The sequence below is a fragment of the Cyprinus carpio genome, unplaced genomic scaffold (genome assembly GCF_018340385.1).
Source record: "Cyprinus carpio isolate SPL01 unplaced genomic scaffold, ASM1834038v1 S000006675, whole genome shotgun sequence".
NCBI lineage: Eukaryota > Metazoa > Chordata > Actinopteri > Cypriniformes > Cyprinidae > Cyprinus > Cyprinus carpio.
Genome location: NW_024879293.1, coordinates 17,450 through 43,897, shown reverse-complemented (window position 1 = coordinate 43,897; position 26,448 = coordinate 17,450). Strand labels below are relative to the sequence as shown.

At 38.3% G+C, this 26,448-nt stretch overlaps 1 protein-coding gene across 1 annotated transcript in view; it reads right to left on the bottom strand.

Moving 5' to 3' along the window:
• Window positions 1-23,405, bottom strand: part of LOC109054611 (trafficking protein particle complex subunit 12-like) — a 44,877-nt gene extending 21,472 nt beyond the window's left edge. The window contains exons 1-8 of the mRNA XM_042755350.1: window positions 23,385-23,405; window positions 20,024-20,137; window positions 18,892-19,030; window positions 17,032-17,144; window positions 16,858-16,930; window positions 4,481-4,554; window positions 2,929-3,036; window positions 1,492-1,588 (exon numbers count right to left, since the gene is read on the bottom strand). Of these exons, the coding sequence (XP_042611284.1) occupies window positions 1,492-1,588; window positions 2,929-3,036; window positions 4,481-4,554; window positions 16,858-16,930; window positions 17,032-17,144; window positions 18,892-19,030; window positions 20,024-20,137; window positions 23,385-23,405 (739 nt within the window). The remainder of the gene's footprint in view (window positions 1-1,491; window positions 1,589-2,928; window positions 3,037-4,480; window positions 4,555-16,857; window positions 16,931-17,031; window positions 17,145-18,891; window positions 19,031-20,023; window positions 20,138-23,384) is intronic.
• Window positions 23,406-26,448: the final 3,043 nt, after the last annotated feature.

The following is a 26,448-nucleotide window of genomic DNA, read 5'->3' as shown; positions in this document are numbered from 1 at the left end:
ACCGCACATTTCAGATCGTGTACACATTAATGAAATGCACTGGGCCTTGTTCGTTGGTAGTTGTGTGTGTGTGTGTGTGTGTGTGTGTGTGTGTGTGTGTTGGGGGGGCAGGGGAGACGTGAAATGCTGTAAACTGAGAAAATTAAGTCTCAAAATACAAAACGAACCAAAAAACAACTACAACAACAAAAAAAAAAAAAAACAACCAAGGATTTGAAAAAAAAGTATGTTATATTCAGTTTATTCTAGAATGCATGTTATTAGCTGACTGGTGGCCAGTTTTTGTTGTTTTTTTAATGACTTGGTTAGAATTCCTGTACTGAATAAGAAATACACATTCACATTGACTTGATCAAACTGTTGGGGAGATAAAACAGGTTTTTATTTGTAGCGCCCCCTATGGGCAGATTTGGATGCAAATTGATGTGCGTCCTCAGAATGTTTTGTGGTCTGTGTGTGTCAAGTTTCGCTAAGTTTGGACATTGCATTGAGCAGATATAGCTCAATGAGTCAAAATGGGCAACGCCATTCTGTTTTATTGGATTATATCATCACAAAACTTCTTTTGTCAAAATTTATTTTGTCAGCTTTTACTGATGATAGTTTGATATTATTACTGTTGCCAAGTTTCATGGCATCCACTATAAGCTGCATTACTAAAGCACATCAACGTCAGAAAAAGTAGGTTTTTCAAAAAAATTAAAAATGGTGGTAAAATGCCACTATAAGCTGCATTACTAAAGCACATCAACGTCAGAATTGTTTTCAGAACTGATTCTACACATTTCATTAACCCAGATTTCCTTTTCTCATGTTCAGAAATACAAAATACAAAATAAGCAAATAACCCATATACAAACAAAACAATCAATTAATTCAAATAAATTCACTCCATTCTTGAAACACGGGTAATCTTAAACCATTTTTTTCCATGCGGAGCAAATATCGTTGAGTTATCAAGTTAACTTTGGTCCTGTCTGTACATGTTAAGAGCAACATACATGAACTTGTAAAAGCTTCAAATGCTGAAGAGTATTTTCCACCACGGCCTGCCGTCTGACTCGTTAATGCATTCGGGTAAAGTCCTGCGCGTTGGATTGTGGGCGGTCTCAATACTATGCTTGTAGGCACTTGGACGTGTGAAAGCTGTCTCCGCTTCTTTTTACGCAGGCGAGCGGCCTCGGCAGACGCCTGTTTATTCTGCGTTGTCCTGCGCGACGGGGACTCCCAGGTCGTACATGGTGGTGAGGCTGAAACAGCACGCTGTCGTGAAGGTTTAGGAGCGACGGGGTCCTTGTGCACCAGGCTCGTCCCAGATGGCCAAGGGACTCCTTACAGCCTTCCCAAGTAACAGCAGACACGACCGCTACGAAATTGTTGTTGCCTGAAACACAGCAGCTGGCGTTGTTATCGCTCGGCAGTATCCAGTATTCATCCGCTGCGATTGTCTGGCGGCTGCATCCCTCTGTCATACGTGCCCCATCAACGTACCAATGGGTTCTTGAGCTCCGATCAAGTTCCAGGCGATGGAGAAAACGTCGTGTGCAGGTTCTGCCATAGTTATTCTGCTCAGATATAAACAAAAGCCCTGTGGACAACATCAAAAATGCACAGAAACACAGACACTTTTTTTAATGTTTTTAAAACAAGTCTCTTGAAAAATTTTTTAAATGTTTGTTTAACAATCAAGTCTCTTGTGGTCACTAAGGCTTCATTTTAGTTGATCACAAAATATCAGGTAAGGATTTTGTTTGTTTTTTTAAATAGGAACAGTGCATTTATTCTCATAGAATGAAAACAGTTGTGAGGCATGTATAGTTTTATATGCCTCATAAAAATGTGAGACTACCATCTCCACAAAGTTGTGGGTGTATGTAAAAAAATCAAACATAGTAAACAGCATGTTTATGACTAATTGAGTTAATATAAAATCATTTACAATTACTAAAATTTAAATATTTATATTCAGGAGACCCACCACACGCCGCGCACCCATTGCAAACTAAACTTTCATCAAAGAAAATCTGAACCAAAATAGTAATGGCTTCCACAAACATATTAAGTAGCAAACATCACTAATGTTTATAAACATTAATACAGCACCATTGTTTATATTTCACTCTCTATATATACTGTAACAACATAAAAATAAATAACCGATATTGCAATGATTTCTGACGGATCATGTGACACTGAAGGACTGGAGTATGTTGCTTGCAAAAGTCAGTTTCATCAGCAAAGGAATAAATTACATTTTACATAGAATAATAGACTTGTTAAAATATTCGAAAAAAAAAGATTTAATACTCCCAACTGCTATCGTGACCATGAGGAGAGTTCATTAAATGACTGTAACAGAGCAGAAATCAGCGTTCACCTGTTCATCAGGACTGAGGTGTCTTCATTAGCTGTTTTTCATTTGATTGACCAGCCTTTTTCCACATCATGAAATATATCTCAGCAGGAGTTGGCGATGTCTCCAATCTAATCATGATGGAACAAACATGACAACGTTAATTATAGTCTGCTGTGTGGAGATGACAAAACAAGAAGAGCCTAAAGGGTGGATCCGTCTGAACCTCTTTCAAAAACAAGTATCATGGGCAGAACAAAGACAACGTCCACTCATCCAGCAGACATGATCACTTGCTTCTTACACACAAACAAAACACATTCACAACAAAAAAAAAAAGGGAAAGTTTACAGCTTTTGCACGGTTCTTGTCCTTTACTTTCGAAGACATTTGATGTTGCCCATGTGATGAACATATTTATTATTAATTTATTAAAACTGAATGATCCGTAAATTTTGTGGACATTAGTGTATATAGGAGCAGGACGCCACAATTCTAAGTTCAGAGATTGTAAACTGTGTGTTGCTGTTGAAGTCATGCTTGAAGCAGTGGCCTCACTGGTGTCTCTGTCTCACCTGAGAGGGAAAAAATACCGGCCGATTCGGTTCACTCAGCAGCTGCACTCTTTGCTCAGGTTCATACTCGATGATGGAGTGATACGTCTCCACTGCCAGCATATAGTCCTTTACGGGAAAAAGAAAACAATCACAATAAAAGTAGCTTTTTTTTCTTCTTATTGTTCCAACTTCAAAAATTATTCTGTTGAATATTCTTAAGAATCTTTGTGCAGCTCTTTTCCATGACCATGACTGTCAAGCTCCAAAAGAACAAAAACACCATGACAGTAGCATAAAATTGCCTATATGACTGTTATGAACATCCACAGTAAAGGAGGATGGTACAACATTTCCAGGTTTCCTGAAGTCATATGATAGTTTATGTGAGTGACGGACCAAATGCAGTCTTGTCAGTTTGAGTATTGTGGGGATGAAATGAATGATTTGACGCCGCAGTGGAAAAGGAAATCTCATTCAAAGCACCAAATGACTTCAGAAGACTTGAATATAGTTGGTGTATGAAATAACGTTGAGATAATCTCATGCATTTTTATCCTTAAGCTTGACAGATGTGGTCATTGAAAAGACTGTGTGAGGAGGATTCTTCACAAATTGTCTATTTGTGTTACAAAATATAGAGCTTCTCTGAACAAAAATAAAGACGGAATTTGTTAATATTTTTACAGTGTCCTTGTTAAACATTAGCTGTACCTTCTATAGTAATAAACAGTTATTTATGCAATTATAATAAGGAAGTTATTGTATGAATCTAACTTTAAAACAGACCCCTAATCCTATAGTTAGTAACGTTACGTTTATTTAATATTACGCAGTGCTTAAAAGAATAATTTCAATTTTTCTTTTTTTTAAATGTTTATTTTCATACATGCAACCATACATCATACAATGTGCAGTGAAATGATTTTATGTTTAATTTATAGAAAATAAATCAGAGTAGAAGTGATATATATTAACATAAACCAGAAATAAAATTAACAATTTTAGAATTTAAGCTTAAATTTCAATTATTTAATTTAACTGCACTGTACCTTAACCCCCCCCCCCCCCAAATTATATATATATATATATATATATATATATATATATATATATATATATATATATATATATAAAAATATATATATATTTTTTTAAAAAGATGCACTACAACAACGACTCATGTCTGTGAGTTTCTTTCATTGTTTGCTGCTAACCAATGTGTGTGTGTGTGTGTGTGTGTGTGTGTGTGTCACAACAGTCTTTGGCCAGGAGATGGCACTTGTTGAACATGATAACTTGCACAAAAAAAAAAAAAAAACAGGCATTTTTTTTTAGCTACGACAGTCTAAAATCTAAGGGTACACTATAAAAGGTCTAGAATGTCTGAATACACCACTGTTTTACCCAGTAGAACAATAATCAGAAAAGCTATTTTATCAGTAGGCAACCTGCTTGAAGGAAAGCCTGTAATCTCTAACCCTGGCGAGTATGTGCGTGTGCACAGATATGATTCAGGTCACATAATGAATGTGCAAGCGAGTATATGTTTGTAGCTCTTCCACTCACGTACCTTCATCATTAGCAGACAGTTGGCCATGGAGTACATCACCCTGCTCAGACGTGACCTCCACAGCTGGATGGAGGCTGAAACACGAGCAGAGAGAGAGAGACAGACTGAGCAAATGGAATGGAATTGGAAATTGCAGTCTTTCCCTCCTTTTCCCGGCTCTGGACCATCAATTTTTGGTCTGCTGGCGGGAATTATAGTGCAGGAGGAAAAGACACAGTAACAATCACATTTATTTCCCCCCTCTGGCTCACTGTAGACCCCCATCAGCGATCCGATCTGATCTCGTGTGTGTGTGTGTGTGTGTGTGTGTGTGTGTGTGTGTGTGTGTGTGTGTGTGTGTGAGCATGAACAGACTTCAGCGTATGTCTCAGTGCTGATGCTGTGTGACTTCCTCCACTCGCCTTCGGCACAAAACAAATGATAGCTGTGAGACTGTTCCTGAAGAACATACTGATTAAAGGGGGTCATAAACTGCCTTTTTTCCAATTTGATTTTTACTGTTCTCCGAGGTCCATTTATAATGTTCACAAGACCTTCGTATCAAAAAAACAATCTAGAAGTAAACAAGCTTATTTCTTGTCCTGTTTTTTGAGCCCCTCGTCAGAACACAACCGTTTGGATTGGTGTGGCGAATTCTAGACTTCGAAGTAAAACAGTTTTGCATATTAAAATTTAATTTTAATGCCCCCGTCATTACACATGCAGAATGGTTTTGAAAAGCTTTTTTTTCCACCGTTAAGAAATGGTAGCCAGTGAAATTAACTCATGCATGTTTGAGGTCAGAGTCTGATCCCGAATCAGAAAAACAACAAACCTGCACCTCAAATGCCAAAGACACTACAGCCCGGTAATAAGTGATCTGTATTTATATGTATTCTTTATGTATTTGTGAGGTAGTTACAGTAACTTAGTCCATTATATGATGTATTATATTTCAGTGTTTAACCAAAGACACAACAGAAAGCTGTTTATGACCTTATGTTTTTAACATTTATGCGTAGTACACATTTTTTGTATTTCATTGGTTAAATAAAGTTCAGATACTTTGAGTTCCTACAGATATAGCTGACAAAGGATAAATTACGCTTTTTCATATAAACTATGTCAAATTATGCATGTCTGTATGCCTACATCTATGGATGCTGTTGTGATTTAGGTTAAAAACTTACTCAGTACATATCAAACTATCTGAAACAGACAAATCAATAGTGACACATGATAAAAACACTGTTACTCACACTTGTGTGGTGAGACATTACTGTCGGATCCAATACAGCAAAGCCTTTTAGTTTCAATCTCTCTGAAAATCATGAGTCGAACTGTGTCTTGTTTAAAAACGAACCCATGGTAAAATGAAGCGAACGAATGAAACGATCAGGTTCTTACTGACAGTCTGAAACTTCATTCACTCTTTCCTAATGTTAGGATCAGAAGGGAGGCTTTTCCACTGCTAAAGAGGGTGTTATGTGGAAGTAGGTGTTGATCTTCTGCAGAGGCGGGCTTTCATCACACTATGACAACATAATGTGACATTACAAAATGTTTCTGGTTACTGTTGTAACCTTGGTTCCCTGAGAGTGGGAATGAGACATTGAGAAATATTCGCTGTGGGAACTCCTCCCCTTCTCTGAAAATCCTGAAACCTTACTGAATGGCTAGTAATTTCCTATTCCAAGTCAAGTCAAGTCACTTTTACTGTCACATCACCACAGCACCAGTACCCTGGTGAGTAAAATTCTTGGGAGCATGCTCCAGAAATTGCAAAACAATTTACACATAACCATACAGACTACAACAGATCACAATGTGCAATATGCACATACATATAGTCAGTACACACAGTGTACTATTAGACATACTTACAGTTAGCACTACACATTATACACTATGCACAGTATGTACACATTCTACATTATGTAGACATATATACGTATAAAAATATGCTAAGGTGCAACAGATTAGCATATGAAATGGATACACAAAATATCATGGATGTGCATTGGATGGTATCCAGTGGTAACAGGTAGAGTATGTAATAAATGCAATGTGTATGTATAGTCCAGTGTTGAACTGTTGAAGGTAAAGTGCAGTGGGTGTCATACCATATTGTGGGAGTATGCTGTAGGGTGTATTAGTTTTGACTGTTCATTAGTCTGATAGCCTGAGGGAAAAAGCTACCCCTTAGTCGGCTAGTGCGGGATCAGATGCTGTGGAGACGTCTTCCTGAGGGCAGCAGAGAGAGCAGTCTGTGGGACGGGTGGCTGGAGTCACTGATGCTCCTCCTGGCTTTCCTTATACACCGCCTCGTGTAGATGTCCTGAAGGGAGGGAAGCTCACCTCCAACAATGTGGCGGGCAGTTCGCATGACCCTTTGCAGAGCTTTGTGGTTGCAAATGCAGCAGCTAGAGTTCTTACTAGAACCAGGAAGTATGACCATATTAGCCCGGTTCTGTCAACTCTGCACTGGCTCCCCAAAGAATACATTTTAAAATCTTGCTAATTGCTTATAAAAGCCCTGAATGGTTAAAATCCCCAATACTTGAGCGAGCTCATATTGCATTATTACTATCAACTTTCTATAATTCAAATCCGTTAAAGGATTGTTAGGCTGCATTAATTATCATAACCGGAACCGGGAACACTACCCATAACACTCGATGTACTCGCTACATCGTAAGAAAAATGGCATCCATGCTAATATTAGTCTCTTTCATTCTTATTTCGAGGTCACCGTGAGCCATACGGATCTAGTAGGTATCCAGAGCATATGGTGGATCAGCACCTAGAGACGACCTCTACAGCCCTGAATGTCAGCGGAGACCATGTCAACTACATGCACCCCAGAGACAGATCCTCTGTGAAGACCTCATCACCTTGACGACCATCGGCATAAGACCACAGAAGCCAGACAAGTCCCCTGCACAATCTGACTTATGATTCCGCCTGGAATTAAACCACACCATGCTGGTTCGTCTGACCAGAGGAGAACCCAAGGTTTTTTCTCCATTTCTGTCATCAATGGAGTTTTGGTTTCTTGCCACTGTCGCCTTTGGCTTGCTTAGTTGGGGACACTTGACTGATTGCACAGACACTATTTGAAGAGAGCTGAATCATCAATGATCTGACTTTATCTGGAAAAAAATGACTCTTTGTTATTGTCTTCTTGCATTATTGACAAACTATTTTCCTGTTTGACACTGTAAAGCTGCTTTGACACAATCAATATTGTATATAGCGCTATACAAATAAAGGTGACTTGACTTACGGATAATGCCAGTTAAATAAACTGGCCAATTGCACTACTGATCGAGCAGTGATCACGGCAACCTTGGCAATGTGTTGTTCCTGCTCTCGGAGGTAATAGCAATTCTCGTATGAGCTGTGATTTTGAAAGGGCATTCCTGTCCCTGGCTTGCATAAGCCGTCTCGATCGCATCCACTATCCAACAAGAAAGCCTCTGCTCAGATACCGCATATCCCTAAGTACAGCCATCGTAGCCCATGAACAGTTGGTCCCACTGTCGAAAGATAGCTGAGTGGTCAATATAAATCCTTAAAGCCCTGACAGGGCAAATGTCGCTCTGAGCCTCGGTGTCACATGAAGTCGATGACTTGGAAGACAAAGCAGGCAAAGAGATAACCTGCGCTTTAAAGGGGGTAGAAAGAGACTTAACCCTAACCCTAACCCTAACCCTAACCCTAACCCTCCCATGGCGGTAGCGATGGTGGGTGTGGGGGATTTAATCTCCTCACCCTCCTGAGAAAGCGCATGTCTCCCGATCGATTTCACAAACTCTCCCCATTTAAGAGTGTACAAACACCTAGTAGAAGGTGAACAAGACAAGTGAGTGTGTCAAGCACATGGGGAGGCAGGGCACTTGGCCCATCAAAGACCCCTGAAGCAAACACATGAAGGCTCCAAATCTCTGGGTTGGGGTGCCATATCGTGCCACTCGCTTGAGACAGCAGGTCCCTCCTGAGTGGGATTCACCAAGGAGGAGCCACAAGCATGTCCCTGAGGTCCAGAAACCAGTGTTGATTTTGGCCAGTTCGGGGCAATGAGAATCACCAACGCTCTCTCTTCCATGATTTTGCATAACACCAGAAGCAAAATCTTCATGGGAGGGAATGCATAAAGCCTGGCTCTCGGCCAACGCAACAACAGACCGTCCCCCATCAGAAGGGAGTGAGACAGCTCTCCAGCTCACGAAAAAAGAACAGCGGGCAGTGCCTGTTCTCGCTTGTCACGAACAGATCCACCTCCACCCTCCTGAATATGAAAATATGCATCTTTCAGATCTACGCATAAAAGCCAGTACCCGGGACAGATTTGTGCCAGGATCTGCTTCATCTGAACTTGTGAAGTCGTGATCCTGAACTTGTGAAGTGCTCTGTTGATGGGCCTCAGGTCCAGAATTGGATGGAGTCCCCTGTCTCTCTTGGGTACCACAAAATAGTGGCTGTAAAACTTGCTCTCCACCTCGTTCGGAGGGACTCACCCTACACACCTTTTGCAAGCAGGCTGTGAATCACCTGTCTCAAAACAGGGGCATTTTGAGGCACTGTCAAGTGACGGAACCACGCTGTTGAAACGGGGTGGTCTGCATCTGAATTGGAGAGAATACATGTGTTCTATTATGCCCAGCAACCAGCCTGGAATAGCTCTCTATGGGGAAACGGCTCGAGGAGGATAACACTGGAAGGCCAAAACAGGCAAAGACAGTGGCTCTGTGCTGCTCTGAGGCAGGGCGAGTAACACCCTATCTATATGATGAGGAGGAAACAGCTCTTTTTGTGAGGATGTTTCTGTTTTTTTAACAGAAACATGAACATTGCATTTGTTGCTCACAAAACAAAAGGAAAATAATGCAGGATGCGGCGCTTGGAAGCTTGGCCTCCAGCAAGCTCTCTCCTCCTCTTGGAAGGTCCGTCAAGACGAAGGCGTGGGAGCCAAGGGCGATCCACTGTCATGGCAGGGGCTCCTCTTCACTGCTTGCAGCAAACATTGGGCTCATGTGGAGGAGCCACAAAGGACACGAAGGCACGCCGGGGCATAAGGTGACTCATCACCTTCACGTACCCCTGCCCCATCCACGTGGAAGAACACAGGCTGTGTGGAAGAGTGGACGTGCGCTGACTGGGGTGCAGTCCTCTGGAGCATCCCAGTTGAGGTTGAGGTCGAGCTCCTTAACGGCTTTCAGAAGGACCCTGGCGAGCTCCTCATGGAGGTCTGGGGGGCCCTCAGTGTCGAGGTTGTCGAAAGGGGTATCGGGGAGGCAAGAGCCCACCAGCGGCTTGCTGACAGCAGTGGACCTCGTCCCTGTCTGGCCACGAACAATACTCCTCCCAATCCTCAAAAGTCGTCTGGGCAAGTCAGCGCAGTGCATGCAGTTAGAATCAGAGAATGCAGCCTCAGCATGGGCCAGGCCCAGGTTGGCGATGCAGTGCTTGTGTGGGTCCAGCGGGTCGATGGGGCCAGCACAAATTCGACAGAAGCTACCCATCGGATGCAGTGCATTTGTCGCATGTTCTGATCCCGAGGCAATTGACGCTCTTTCCGCATTATATACTGCCCGAAGGCTTGTCAGTATTTGTATGTGATTTACATAATTAACAACAATTGGCCAGTTTATTGTATGCCATTATCCTATTTTCCTATTTTATCCTTCTTTTTCAGGATTATCAGAAAAGGGGAGAAGTTCCACAGCGAATGCTTTACAATTTGGAGTGAACGCTTGAAAGGGAACGAGTCGTTTTAAGACCTTTCATTATGATACTAAAAAGAATTAAGTCATTTTAGCAGCTTGGCTTGAACATAAGCTGTTTCTGACAAATGAGAAAGTTTTGATTTCTAAAACTAGCAGCATGTTATTATAGCATAATGACCTCTTAAAGATCAATAACATTTTGATTTCTCAATTCATGACCCCTTTAAAAGTAGGACTGTTAATCAGTTAACCCTGTCAAAATAAATTTTTACAGGAATAGAACAGTTTACTGAAAATGTACATTTTTTAAATCTGGTTTTTGGTTGAGTTTCATATGTGATATATTGTTTATTGTTTATTGTTAATTTGGATCCCCATTAGCTTCCACAAAGTGGTTGCTAATCTTCCTGGGGTCCACAGAGTTACACAATACAAAAAATCATTCAAACAAATAAAATAATAACAAAAATACAATTGCTAATCCAGTCACATCACAAAACTATACCCATACATATAATAGTAGCAGCACAAACAGAAGTACGTCTATACCTTTAACAACATGTTTACACAATTTCTTTGAACACATGTGTTGAATTACTTTTACGTATATTTATAGGAACAACATTCCAAGCAGCAGAGCCTCGATAAAATAAAGTCTTTTTCAACAAATTTGATTGTGGACATGGTAAAAACAGTTGAGACTTACTCACTTGACGTGTTTTATGATCGTGTCCTAAAACCAACATATACAAGCTTTTCAAAGAAAAAAACATGGTGTATGATACTTGATTACCCTATAAAAATATACCAGCACTCGTAAATGTAATTTGTCCTTCACTAAAAGCCATGATAATTTTCTATGCATATCAGCAACACTGGCCTGAAATTGATAATGGAGCACCAACCTAGCTGCTCTATTCTGAACAATCTGAAGTTTTTTAAGTGCTTTTTCTGATGCACTTGACCATATTATAGGGCAGTACTCAAAGATGCGATAAAACTATGGACTGCACCACATCTTTTAAAACCAAAGACGAAATAAATGCAGAAACATTTCCTGGCTACTGCTATACCTTTACCCATGCTGCTTACTATATGATCTATATGTTTGGACCAGGACAAAGTATTGTCAAGTATCACGCCCAACAAAGTAACATCTGTTACTTGTTCCACTGGCGTCCCATCAATAAATAAATTCAAATCTGCAGCCCTAGAAATATTGTATTTTTGGCTAAAAATTATGCATTTAGTTTTTTCTATATTTAAAATTAATTTGTTAATTTGAACCCATTTAGAAATAGTTAAAAGCTCATCACTCAAATTTTTCTTTAGTTCAGCTGAAGAATGTGCTGCAGAAAACATTGTAGAGTCATCTGCATACATAACTATATTAGCATTATTAACAACATATGGTAAATCATTTATAAAAATAGAAAACAATAAAGGACCTAAGCAACTTCCTTGTGGAACACCCACAATAAGTATTTTTAGCATCTGAAAAAGATCCATTATAAAACACTCTCTGTTTTCTATTAGAAAGATAGCTTCCCATCCAATTAAGGGCTGTCAATGAAAAACCATAACATTTTAGTTTAGCCATAAGAATATCATGGTCAATGACATCAAAGGCTGCTGTAAAATCAATTAAAACAGCACCAACCAGTTTCTTATTATCTAGACATGCTAACCATTCATCTGTCATATGTATAAGAGCAGTACTTGTGGAGTGTCCTGGTCGATATGCATGTTGAGCATTGGCAAGTAATCCATTTATACTAAAATATTGTAAAATTTGCTTGAAGATAATCTTCTTCTAAAAGCTTACTCAAAATTGGAAGTATGCTAATTGGTCTGCAATTAGAACCTAAAAAGTCTGTTTTTCCCTTTTTAAGTAATGGAATAATTTTAGATTCTTTCCAAAGATTTGGATATATGCTACCAATCAAACACCTATTTATAAATATGACAGATCGGTTGAGAAAGCTGTCTAGCTACCATTTTTAGCAATTTCCATCTAACTGATCAGCTCCACAAGGTTTATCATCTTGAATTGAAAGCAACATCTCTTCTACAGTAGTTTGATCAACAGACCTAAAATTAAAACTGCATAATTTATTTTTCATTATTTTAGAAATAGGACTACAGGCTAATTGAACATTATTGAACATACATGCTAGATCTTAAATTGTTCACCTTATCGTTAAAAAAGGTGTTAAAATAATTAGCTATCTCTAATGGTTTAGTAATAAACTGACCTTCATTTTCCACACACCCTTGATAATTATTTGACTTCCTACTCATTATTTCATTCAGTGTTTTCCATATTTTCTTGGAATCACCAGCTGCAGACCTAATTTTTTGCTTATAATATTCCCTTTTTTTAATATGATTTAATTTAGAAACCCTATTTCTTAACTTACAATAGAATTTTTTTATTATAGTCACTTCCTAATTTCTGTCCTACCTCCTTGCCTTGTCTCTTTGCAGCATTAAGCACTTCAGCTCATCATCGAGCCAAGGAGCATTTTTAGTTTTTACTGATCTTTTTCTAAGTGGGGCGTATTTATCAATTATCTTATTTATTATATCCATAAAAATATTTAAGGCTTTATTAACATCTTTTTCTTGACACACTTCAGTCCACTGCACACTCTGAACTTCATTAATAAACAGATCTTGATTGAATCTTTTATATGACCTAGATAATAAAATCCTGGCTCCTGATTTGGGAATTTTTGTCTTTTTAGTTAATGCGATCAAATTGTGATCACTACAGCCAACGCCCACTGATACTGCCTTTGAACACAATTCCTGGACATTGGTAAATATAAGGTAAATGCAAGCTAGAAGTACTAACCTTGTTTGCCTTCATAACAATTCTTGTTGGATGGATAATCATTTGTGTGAAATTACAAGTATCAGCCATAGATTTTAACTTTTTTGTTAATGAGCAGTTTTTAGCCATCCAATCAATATTAAAATCACCCAATAACCGCCAAGAGCGGTATAAATCTCGTCTCCTAGCAACTGCGCTTCAGTGTCGAGGTTATCGTGTATAGGCTTTTTGGGAGGCCCGATAACAACAACCAGCTAAAATTGGTTTACAGTGTGGAACAGAAATCTCCTACCCATATGTCTTCAATATAACTGTTCATTAAGTCTTCCCTTAACAACACACACCAAAATGTTCTCTAATATAAAAGGCTACTCCACCACCATATTATATCCGGTCTTTCCTATACAATTTAAAACCATTAATCATAAGCTCAGAATTACTCATAGCCATATCTAAATGTGTTTCTGACAATGCTAAAACTTGAATATGATCTTCAGTACATATTCTCATCACCTCATGAATTTTGTTCTTGAGGCTACATATATTTAAATGTGCAATAATTAATCCTTTCTTTGACAATTTTGTTAAAAGAGATGCCATAAACTTGTCTTGCTTCCTAACAAAACAGCAAACAAAAATGTAAGATAATAATTACACAATCATTCTAAAAATGCATTGCAATTATGTTTGAGTATTTCAGTTCTGGACGAGATGACTAACTTGTCATATTTCAGGAAGGCTCTTTCACCTCTGTCCCCGGGCAGCTCTTAATTTTGGAAGGAGTTCCCTCCTTCTCAACTGAAGAGCCTCAGAAAAGTCTTCATTTATAAAAATGTTTCGTGCCTTTTTAACCTCTTAGCTGATGACATGATAGTCTGCTTATCTTTCAAACGTAGAAGTTTAACAACAACTTTTCTGGGCTTACCCCCTTCTTGATACTGTCCGATCCTGTGAGCTCGCTCGATTTTCCATTTCGGGAGTCATCTAGCCCCAATTTACTTGAAAGGATATCACCGAACTTTCACCTCTGATTTCATCCAGCTTTCAATCTTTTTCATCCGAGATCCCATCCACAATGATGTTTGTCCTCTTCATCTGATTTTCCACATAATCCAGTTTGACAAAGAATCCGTCTAGTTCCTCCTTTGACTTGACAATATCCTTTTCAAACTGCTTTATTTTTATTTCAACATCCTTATAAACCAGTCATCAGTCCATCCACTTTATGTTGTGTAAATTCCAAACTAGTTTTTTATATCTTGAACATCTCTGATCACTCCATCCAATCTTTTGTTTGTTCCATCTACTACCAACTGAACAAAGCTCCTGAAGTTGTCTTGCTGTTGATGAAGCATCTCTCTGTAAAATTCTTTCTGTTGATCCATTAACTTGAGAAAAGTACACTCATTGTAACGACTGAATCATCCTCAGAAGGTGCAGTCTTAGATTGTTTGGGAGGCATGATTTCTTACCACGATGTATCCGGAAATAGAGCAGGGAGAGGTTCAAGTGATGTGTTTGTTGAAGGCCCAAGCCTACCGGGCCTACTCCAAAGTTGAAAGTCCCACTAACTTGTCTGAGAACTCAATAATGCCCACAATTAATATCAATAAAAATAGATCATACTTCAGTTGATCTTCAAACACTGCAAAATTAAGAATATTATTAGGATTAGTTTGATTCAGATCGGATTAAGATATATCAGACTTTTATGGTTCATATAGTATGATATACTGAGAATTTGGAGCTCATTCTTAAAGTAGAAGAAAAAGAAAATTCTTATTCAAAAAAACAAACTTAACAAAAAATAACCAAAAAAATGTATAACAAATACTCAAATAAAATTATATAAATATCAGTCGTCACTCTATATATCCAATAATATGTCTTAGTAACATGATATTTAAGTGATCAAAACATATAATGCAATGCAATAAAATGATAAATGAGAGATAAATGCTCCTCAAAAGATCCTGATGATCAGATTTGAGACTCAATGATTTTTCTAAAAAAAAATGATGTCTGGAGAATCAAGTAAAGCGAAGCTGCTTCAGTCCAGTAAGTGTTCATCTGGAAATATAACTAACAATATCAAAGTCATTCTTATGTTTACTGTATATAAAAAAAAAAAAACAGTAAAGATTTGACAGCAAAAAGACACACTATCAATCAGACGACAAAAGGCATGTAGTAGATTGTGTACAACAGGTTTAACTGCAAAGTTTGATCATGTTGATTATTTAGAGGCCTATTTGTATATCAGATATGATACAGTTGGCCTTATAGGGTAAAATATGTATTCAAATTGTTTTTATGTTATGCCTGTAAATTACTGTACTTATAATTTCAGGGTAAAAACACTTTTTATTTTATTTTATTTTATTTTATTTATTTATTTATTTATTTTGTGGCCACATTGTTTTTTGGGCTTTTGTATTTTTATCCGCACACTACATGGAGGACCAAAAATGATATTGACTTGAACCTGAAGCATCCATGGCTCAGAAACATCGTGCATTATAGGATGCTTGTGTTCTATCTGAACTCATCCTGCTCTGATTAACCTCTCTTCCTCATTTTGCCAGGGACAGAAGCAATGAACAGCCACACAAAGACAGCAGTCTGGCACCAGACTGCTACAGACGTGTGCCTGTGAAGGAGGGAGTCCGTCCCGCCGAAAGCACATCAGACACACAGGTGGCGGGCCGGCGGGGGGGCTGCTGAAACCACAGCTATGCTGAAGCATGCATTTATCTCTGTCTTCACCAAAACACCATGTGAGGAAGTCAATCAAGCATGCAAGACTTACAGACGCATCAGCGATCTACTCTTGATGGATCACACAAGACGGGATCTTATGCTGCTCCTTCTCAAACCAGGGACAAAAGCTTGGTAAAAAGGCGATGGTAAATGGGCTCCACAAAAATGCTAAGCAGCAAAAACTGTTTTTAACATTAATAATAGTAAAGAGTAAATGTTTCTTACGCAGCAAATCAGCATATTAGAATGATTTCTGAAGGATTATGTGACACTGAAACTTCTCTTTGTATACAACATCAGATTTATAAATGTTCCCAAATCTATATTAAAGCGAAGTGAATTGTGAATTTTATGACAGTACTAAGCAATCTCAAATTCTCACCAGCATTCATAAAAAGTTCCTGGGTGAGGAACACGTTTCAGCGCTGATTCTACTTGCATTTGGTGCTTTGAACCATTTGAACCCTTTTAACTGTTCTGCAGATGATGCTGCGAGCTTGTTCAGTACTCTAAGGACCATTCCGTCCATGATGTATTTAGAAAACATAAACTTTTCACAGTTTATTTAGTTCATTTCTTAAGGCTATTTCATGATTTCAATCATCATGCAGTAACCAGCATCACCCTAAACACCCGCTGAACACCCACTGATCTGCATGATTCACGTGGGTCATGATTTTAGGCCGAAAAAAAAAAAAAAGGAATTCCGGATTAATTATTTTGTGTTGACATTTTCCCTGTATTTGTCCTAATAGGACATAATTAGGGCATTGTCTCACTTTAAGAGCATTTTAATATTTAAAAAAAATATTCTGAGTGCAAGATGATCAATATCGACTTTACAGTCTTTTCTCAACACAGACCTTTAAGAAATGTAGAGTCCATATGTGAATATCTCTTAAAAGTCTGCTGTAATGTAACATGGGCATCATAACTCTCATAAATAACTAACTGGAAGGGTGATGACATGAGGCTGAATGAATGTTGACAGATTTTTTTGGTTCTGTTCGACTCAACAGCACTATGTACTTGACCTGCACTAGGTGCAGAGGACAGATTTGAGTGGTCTGTACCGAGTCTGTTGTCCTGCGTGAGGTTCATCATACTCCCGTCCTCAGCTAAACCCTCCTGCAGGTTACTCAGGATCTGTGAAAGGACAGGAACAGAAGTTTTACAACACTAATTACAGCGAGGCTAATTAAATTTGGGAGCAGGTGCGGGCACTGAGGTGTAAAGCACGAGCTCACCTTCTGACAGACGCTCTTTATTCTGTGGAGACGGTCCAGAGTTTCCTGAGGCTTCTGCAGGTACTGAGGGAGCTCGGCGTGCAGAACACGCATGGAGAATGGCACCATTGAGCCTAGAACATGCAATACAGAAACATACATTTTATAACACTATATATATATAACACTAATGCATGCTCTTTCTCTTATGCAGAGAGTGCACATTTTTTTCTATTCTCGCTTCTGTTTTTCTGTCAAGACACATTAAAGAAACCAACTCCGTGCTGGTGAAACGAGGGGTTGAGTCTTTGATCATGTGCTTCTTTGATATCAGGACGGATCCTGTAATGCAGAGTCAAGCGCTGCATCACCGTCTGAAGATTTCACCTGACCAACTGAGATATATATGTATATATATATATATATATATATATATATATATATATATATATATAATATATATAATATATATATATATATATATATATGTATATATATAGTATGACATATGTTGGGTCGTGGGCTGATATTATGATTGCATTTGATAATTGCAACTAATTGAATTCACCAGGTTTGTTGCATGCTTTGAAAGGTATTTAAAATAAATTTTAGTGTTTTGGAAAGAAGTCTCTTCTGCTCTCCAAGGCTACATCACAGTAAAAACAGTAATATTATGAAATATTATTAACATTTCAAATGACTTTTCTATTTTCCCCCACATTTATTCAGGTAGTTTTGCCTTCTGACAAACCAAAACGAAAAAACATAGAACTACTAAGGCTAGGGTTAGTAGAATAAGTTGACATGTACGTCCAAAGCTACTTCTAGTCAGTAGAATGAATAAAGTGTTTGCAGTTATTAAGCAGACAATCGATTACACTAATGACTGCTATTTGAAATGTCGTTGTAAAGTTATTTATAGTTAGTAGAATCTCTGAAGTAGACTATCAAAATAAAGATAAGAGGTTAAGAGACAAATGCATACAAGGACAACGGGTAAAGCTGTAACAAAATCCAAAATTTGTAAATGTATGAACTAAATTAATAGCATGTGTACTACAATTAAATCTAATAATAATAAAAGATACAAAACAACAACAACAACAACAAATCGTATTATACTGAGTGTTTTCAGCCATCTAATAGTACATTAGGTGCAGTATTAATTACATAATCAGTGATTACAGATCGTCATTAGTTACTAATAAATTCAGCAGTAATCGATAACTGTATTCTATGTGAATCTATGTTAAACTGTAATTTATTTCTGTGATGCGCAGCTGTATTTTCAGCATCATTACTCCAGTCTTCAGTGTCACATGATCTTCAGAAATCATTCTAATATGCTGATTCGCTGCTCAAGAAACATTTCTGATTATTATTATCAGTGTTGAAAACGTCGTGCTGCACAATATTTTTGTGGAAACTTGATACATTTTAATTTCCTTGATGTTTTGATGAATAGAAACTTCAAAAGAACAGCATTTATTTGAAATAGAGATCAACATTATAAATGTCTTTACTGTCACCTTTGATCGATTTAATGCATCCTTTCTGAATAGAACTAGCAATTTCTTTGAGAAAAAAAGATTCCTGAAGCTATTTCCCAACATCTTAAAGGGATAGTTCACCCAAAAATGAAAATTGTGTCATCATTTACTCACCCTCATGTTGTTTTCTTATGTTGAACATAGAAGAAGATATTTTGAAGATTGCTGGTAATCAAACAGTTGGTGGTTGCCATTGACGTCCGTAGTAGGAAGTAGAATATCTTCTTTTATGTTCAACATAAGAAAACGACATGAGGGTGAGCAAATGATGACACAATTTTCATTTTTGGGTGAACTATCCCTTTAACATCATCTTGCACAGAACTTCTACCTCGTCTTCCAGGGTAAACCGTCGGATAATATTCATAGTAGAGATCTGGATGATCCAGATTCCCGAAAGGCTCAAACTCCAGCTCTGCGTTCTGGAAAAGGCTGAGCTTCACCAGAAGAGCAAGACGCACAAACCAGAGCTGCAGAGAGAAGAGAGCGGTCTGCTTCAACAAAACAAACCAACACTTACTCATTCAACTAAATCAATCATATTCATTCTTTCCTGTCTGTATTAAATACAAACTAACCCCTCCATCAATAAGTACGTATGCACACAAATCAGGCACACACAAAAAAACCACGTGCTTGCTTTGATTCATCCATCTCCAGAAGCCGGCCGTCTGCGGGTTACTGTGGACTGAGTAGGTGTCAGACCGATCGCTAAAACACGGACAGCATTACGATGCCTCAGACACTTTTTTTTTTTATCTGGTGCAATCAGGCATTATAAAACTACTAACAAGTATCAACTCCATACATTAATGAACATACACTCTGTTACGTACTACACATACAGTAGGTTAAGAGTACCATTAAACATCATCTTGCTGCTTAAACACGTAAATATAACAAAGTCAGTGACAACAGACAAGTATATGTCATGAACAAATAATGTGAGGAGATCTGACAGCAGAAACAGCCACGATCAGTGATGGGTAGATTACTTACAAAATGTAATCTGATACTGATTATGTATTAAATGCCGAAAATTAATAATCTATTAGTTTAACACATTTTAGGAAATGTGTTTCGATTATTTGTGATTGCTTTTGATGTAGCCTGTTTAACAAATAGATTTGAATATGATTATTTTGTTTGATATACTGTATATACATTTTGCATTAAACATTACACTAGCCCTCATTCAAGTAATAATTAAAATGTGTTTGTCAGGAGTGTATTAGATATTATATGTTGAGAAGACAATTTTTTAAAATTTTTTTTTAGATTTGATATGTTTAGAGTTGATATGTTAGCAAATTAACTTTTGCGTAATTCATTTAAATTGTTCCCTTCCATAAATTTTGCATCGGAAAGGGAAACTTTTCATAGCTAATGTTTCGCTGTACATGTCTTTAGTAACTCCTGACACAAGCTAAATCTGTCCGCAGTGTCCCGGTGCTTCTTCTCACCTGCAGGGAGTCAGTGGTGTGGTTAGTGGGCTGGCCGCTCTTGCCGTAGCCCTGGCCGTGAGCCGTCAGCAGTCTGCCCGTCAGGTCCACGGCTGCTCTCCAGTTCTTAGTGCTCTGTGAGAGGAGATGAAGCCATTAAAACACAGGAGGAGGTGTGAGAGAGACCCGGCACCCGTGATGATGACAAGGTCACTGCGAGCGCTGTCGCTTTACATGACGCTGCCATTTATTACGCCAGGACTTCCACTTAAAAATAAGTTGCAAAAGCATATGTTGCAAAAAAATCTAAATGGAATTAGGTTTGTTCACACCTAAGTGTTACACACGTGACATAGATCTGTTTTTTGGATGGCAGTACGTTTACATGTACCCAAAGAATCTGTTTATAATAATTGGATTGACAGCTCGATGGGACAGAAAACGCCTTCACGTAAACACCTCGATCTATCCAAATGAGTTCAATCCCAGTTATATAGCGATTTGGATTGTAAGGGGTGGAGTAGACCTAAATAATTTGATCAACAGGAAAAAATGAAGCATGTAAATGCTTGTGGACATTTGGAGTGATGTGATGCGTATGGTTCACTGACGTTTTATGACATACGAACATCCGTACGTTTATTTACGTCTCATGTCTAATGAACTGGTCAGTGGTAGAGACTTAATATTTTATTAAATATTTGCTAAAAAAAAAAAGCTCTTCTGGCAAATACGACATGGATATGTGAATCAGACTGCAACTTTTAGGGTTTATATAAACAGAACTTTCTGAAAACTTGAATCTGAAATCAGATTTTATTTTCCCAGATTATAATTTTCTAAATAAATTTGTCAAGACACGTGAAGAGAATCAGCCAAATGGACCTGAGAAAGAGTGGCACCATTTATTTAATTTCAGGAATGGAAACAAGGCTATAAAGGGATATAAGTACAATATTCATGCCAGTTGTTCAGCTGATGAACTTGTCATGCCAGTTATTCCAAAAAACTCCAACCTTAAAATAAACACGGTAAACAGGTTAAAATAAGTCTGTTTGAGCCGAAACAACATGGTATGAAAATTGAGGGTTATCATACCGTGTACATTTGCGTAACTACAGTATTAAAAAAATAAATAAAAAATGAAACTGAACATGAATTATGTTTACTATAAATTGAAAATGAATGGCAGAAATTGCAGTGTTTATTGGTTTCATAAGATTTTCATCCATGTTAAACTCAATATGACGTCTACCCTGAAAAAGGTATACAATATACATATCAGGTGATATACATAAGAGAATAAGACCATATTCACATTGGGAATTCATTCAAATTCACAAGTTGACCTTGTGCTATTTGTTGTTACACTTCATACAATTCTTACTACCAGTATAACTTTGTATTTGAGCAGAACATTGTAATGTGGTATTTTGGCTCTTCCATGTGGATATGGTCCTTTAGATGGGATCGCTGTTTCTTAGCACTGTTTTTCCATCTGTGTTCATTTCTCATCCTGAATTCAGTCCTCTCTTATACATTTTCATCAGCATTGTACTTGGTCGATCCTTCGTTTATCCCCGTGCTCCTCTCTCTCTTTCTGTCAGAGACCCCAGAGCCTCAAATATCTCATTAGAGCGGCAAATGAACGCCGAAACCACTGGCATGAAAACGGCCCAAATCAGCAGCCCGCCACTGAGATAAAACATACAGAGAGGAGTCCAAGGACAGGGGAAATTAGTTGGTCCTTTCTGATGTACTGCACACTCTGGAACTCCAAACGCGCACACCACAGATCAGATATTCTGCTCTTTTAGCAGGGATAGCGTGAAGAGGCCAAACTCTTAAGTATGTATTCAACTTCTATTCTTTTCTACCAGAGAGTTTTTTTTTTAACCTGCTGTGACAGTCATTGAGTTGAGAACTATGCGAAGGCAAACGATTCATCCCAGTATACGACGGAGCAACCATTCACTGAAAACTTCCTTCTTAAACGGCTCGCAGTTTGTTAATGTACAAACATTTCTACTTTTCTCATGACCTGTGGCCAATAGCATACGATGGTATGTGTCAATTTTCACTGAATATGATTAAGTTTTCATTTATCACACAAATATTTGTAGACAGCACATTGTGTATTTTTCCGTGGAACTGTAGCTTTAACAATTGTCCAAGTGATGCTGTGTTGACTGCAGTACAAGATAAGTATTTATTTATTATTAAATGTATTATTATTTGTATTAATTAGTTATTTATTAGTTATTACTTAGTTAATTTATTTTTAAATACCATGCATAAGCTATTTATTTAATTACTCCTAAATATGTGATTACAGCCTTGAAACGCTATCCTTGTTATGTTTACCATTCATATTTCTACACACCTCCACCCGAATAGCACGCATAAGCTTTGTCTGTTGTTACTTTAAGGAGTCATATGACGCTATTTCAGATCTTCCTTTCTCTTTGGAGTGTTACCATCTCTTGGTGGCATAATAGATCTGTGAAGTTCAAGACTAAGTCTCAAATCCAAAGAGATATTCTTTTAAAAAGTTAAGCGTCACACCCCCCTAACGGCTCCGTTTAACACGCCTGCCACATCTCTACGTCCTGTGGGAAGAGGTTTGCATAACGTCCGCCCGATGTTCACGCAAAGAAAGATGCTTACTTTTATTCTCTATGCGCCGCCTCTGCCTGTTGGTGGTGCTGGTGTTTCGTTCAAGTGAAACTTTGTTTGGCATTCAAAAGAGGACCATGACCTATAAATCATGGTTAAGTTGTGTTCCAACACTGTTCCAGAACAGTCCAACCCAATATTCAGATGTGTGCTGCCGCCTTTATGGAGGATGAGGACTTGTTTCCTGAACTCATTACCTGCAAGGGGTGATCTGTGGCACAACAGCTGTTTTTCTATAAAGTTGGGCATTTCAAACTGTGTGCAAGACATCTGGCGCTTTCTGACGCACAGCCGTAAGTACGTTTTTTATATTTAACATAGTTTGCCAATGATTATGCAAACGCGAGTTTTTGAACAGTAGAGTAGGCTTGTCGTTTTCAATCACAAATGCAGACCAGGTTTTATGTTTAGCAGTGCGATACGCACACAACGCGTAAAAAGACAGTATAAGTCATTATACTCAGTACTTATGTCCCCCACTGGATGAACAAATGGCCTCGTTTGTAAGGTTTTATTGGTTTTGTCCATCATTGATGTCCGGATGCCGAACAAATCTTTCTATTTAACCGGAATCTTCTTCAGTTACCGGTCGAACCATCACCAAATCGAACTGATCGTTTGAAAGCGGTTCACTCTCCATACGCACGAATCCACCAGAACTTAAACAAAACGTATTCGGTTATAAACTGCCTTACTGCTTTTTTACCTTAACTGCATACGACACCATTGCCTATGTATGACCACCAAATACAAAAATAATGTTCTTTTTTAGCACATCATATGACCCCTTTAAGAACAAGTATCAGCTTCTAATTTTGCAATTTCTCAAAAACACAAGTATAAATGGGTTTTGATGCTCTTTAATGTGGCGTTCTGCACCAATTCAAGCAGCAAGTGAACCGATCATCTCTTCCTCTTTACTACTATTATGACAAAAAATAAACATGAATGAACTCAACAAGATGTTGAAAGAAACAGAACAACTGAAATGTATTTGGCTCCCATAATCAATCATCAGCGGGCTTCAAACCAGAAAGTGTCCTGTTGAGACTGAACTCATTCGAACTGTGTACCCCACAACTGGTACATATAGTAACTGTGACAAATGTACTTTACACCCCTAATTGCACGTAACGTAACCTCCGAAAAGACATTCAAGGGTGACTAATCGCGATAGTCATCTAAAAATTACTAGAGAAGAGATTTTTGATAAATATGTGCAGTATACATTAATCCTTTTATTGTACTTAGCACCTTTCGTCATTCTTTTTTAATTATGTTTGAATAAAATTTGTATGAGATTGTGCCATTAAGACTATGTAAGTTTTTATGTAAGGGATAATGTACATCCATCCGGTTGTTGAACTCAGAATACCCCTTCAGGCTGATACAAGACCCCTCTCTACTACTTCGGGGAACATAGCCAAACGGGTGGATGTACATTATCCCGCTTATTACACGGCTAAAAAGATTAGTTTTTACCAATATTTGAAATTAACGCGGAAGTCCTTTCCATTATAACACTCGGTGGTTAAGTGTTTGCAGTCACAAGATGGCACCAACATCCACGACAGCGAGTGAACTCGGTAACATAGCGACCCCTTAATCGCCTCAAGGCACTGTGACGTCACACCGCCTCTAGGCGGAGGCGAAAACCATAAGCAAGAACTCTAGCAGGCGCGCTTACAGTTTTGAGGTTTTGACTTTAAAATGTCTTCTTGGTTTGGTTTTTTGGCGGCCAGAATAGAAGGAACAGCACTTTTGTGTTCAAAACTAACAGTTTCACCGGATCCCCCCCGCGCCAGACCGTTCCTTCACAGAAATCCGAAAGTACAATTGTGGTTGAATGCAATACGGGCGTACGACTAGCCCGATACGATCATAAATAATGCTCGTGTGTTGCGTCACACTTCATATTAGGTAAAATAATCTAATGACATAGTACTGGGTGTGTTGGTTGTTTATCTAGTACATGTCAGCAAGTTTATGTTTTTTATAGGGGAAAAGTCGCCAACGCTTCGCGCAACTAGCTAGTTTAAATTGTTAAACAACCATCAGCGATAGATTGTGTGCCATCCTTTAATGTTCTCTTAAAATAATAGCCACATTGCTATCATAGGTAGCCCAGCGAATAGGTTAGCATTAGACAATAAGCCGGACAAAATTCCCAACCACCAAAGTATTCTATGTTTTGTCTGGAAATTTCCCAAAACCTGTTAAATGTTTCCAATGAGAACAAGAATACAGAACTACACCAGCTTAGCCTATAAATAAAATAATAAATATTAGGCTACTGGTATGTTATCCACTCGGCATTATATTTTGGTCAATAAAACCATTTGGTCCAGTGAACTGAGTGATCCCCGAATTAAATTGATAAATGTATGCCCCTAACTCCCACTTTTTTATTATTATTTTTTTTTGGCACGGTCCGGCAGAGTCATGACTGTACATATCGAACAGTTCCGCGAACTTCTTTCTGCATCCATTTTTATAAATCCTCCTAAACCGGTGCTCGTGTTATCTTGTCAACTTGCGTCGCGCGCCGTCTTTTTTGCCTCCAGCAAGCCCCGTCCACCCGTAGACGTGGCAATGTTTCAAACTTTTAAGGGTCTATAAGTAGTACCGGTCAAGATAACTCGTACTACCATGAGCGGTGTGTTATTCAATTTGCCGTTTGTTTATCTGGAATAACCTACGTCTGTGGATGGTGCTACTGCTCATCTAATCATATCCACAAGCCGTGTAATAAAATTTTTTGATTAAACTTGTTTAGGAATTTTTTACTCAGTGAAATCATGGCGTCGTTGGCTTTTTTTTTTATATCTGCACGTTGAGCACTTCAGTTTCTTTATTGGTAGTTTTTAGCCATTGCCAGTGTGAATGGCACTCTCAACGTCATGCGCTACATGTCGTCATAGATTGTGCATCGGTTACGCTTAGCGTAGCGCGGCTGCTATATTTAGTTGGTGCCCATTGGTAGGGCTTACGCCCACCTTTTTACAATCTAGCTGGTGCAACCGGCCCCTATCGTAAACCATTCAGAATTGTATGAGAAATGCTTTTTAAACTCTACTTAACTATAAAACAGCCTACATAGATGGGAATATTTTTTTTAAAATTCAATTTCTACAAATTCAGTGTGCAGTGACAATTGGATCTATTAGACTGAAGTTTCAAAAAAAAAGTTAAAAAAAAAAAATGCTCTCATTCTACTGTGCAAAGGGTCACAGCCCACAATGCCTGAGTTTCCTGATATTGACCCACACATCCCCCTCATTTCTGAGTAATACAACTCACAGCACAACAATTGATTCCTTTTACGACTTTCTGAGCGAACAGAAGCGTCTGGCAGGAAATAAGCTGTCAAGTCGAGCAAATAAGAGCATCTTGAAACCCAGTGGCAGGGAATGTCAGCAGTGAGGTCACAATCCAGCGAGACCGAAGGGACTGTGCTTGACCCTGATGACCAAGGTTACTGTACTGGCCGTTTAACCCATGTAACCTACAGCGCTTTCCTAAGTACATGCTACAGAAAAGCGGAGCTGTCACCATCATTATCATCTAAGTTCTGTTATCGTTTACAGACAAATTCTACTATAGGAAAATAAAGTTCACGTAGTCAGTGTTTACCTAACATCTAACCAAACATGCACATATCTGAATGCAATGGGTAAAATAATGCCCACAGAAGCATCATCGCCCAATGTCTGAGAGATCCAGCTGATGATGGATTTTTGAACCCAAAGAGGGAGTCCAAATGCTATGAT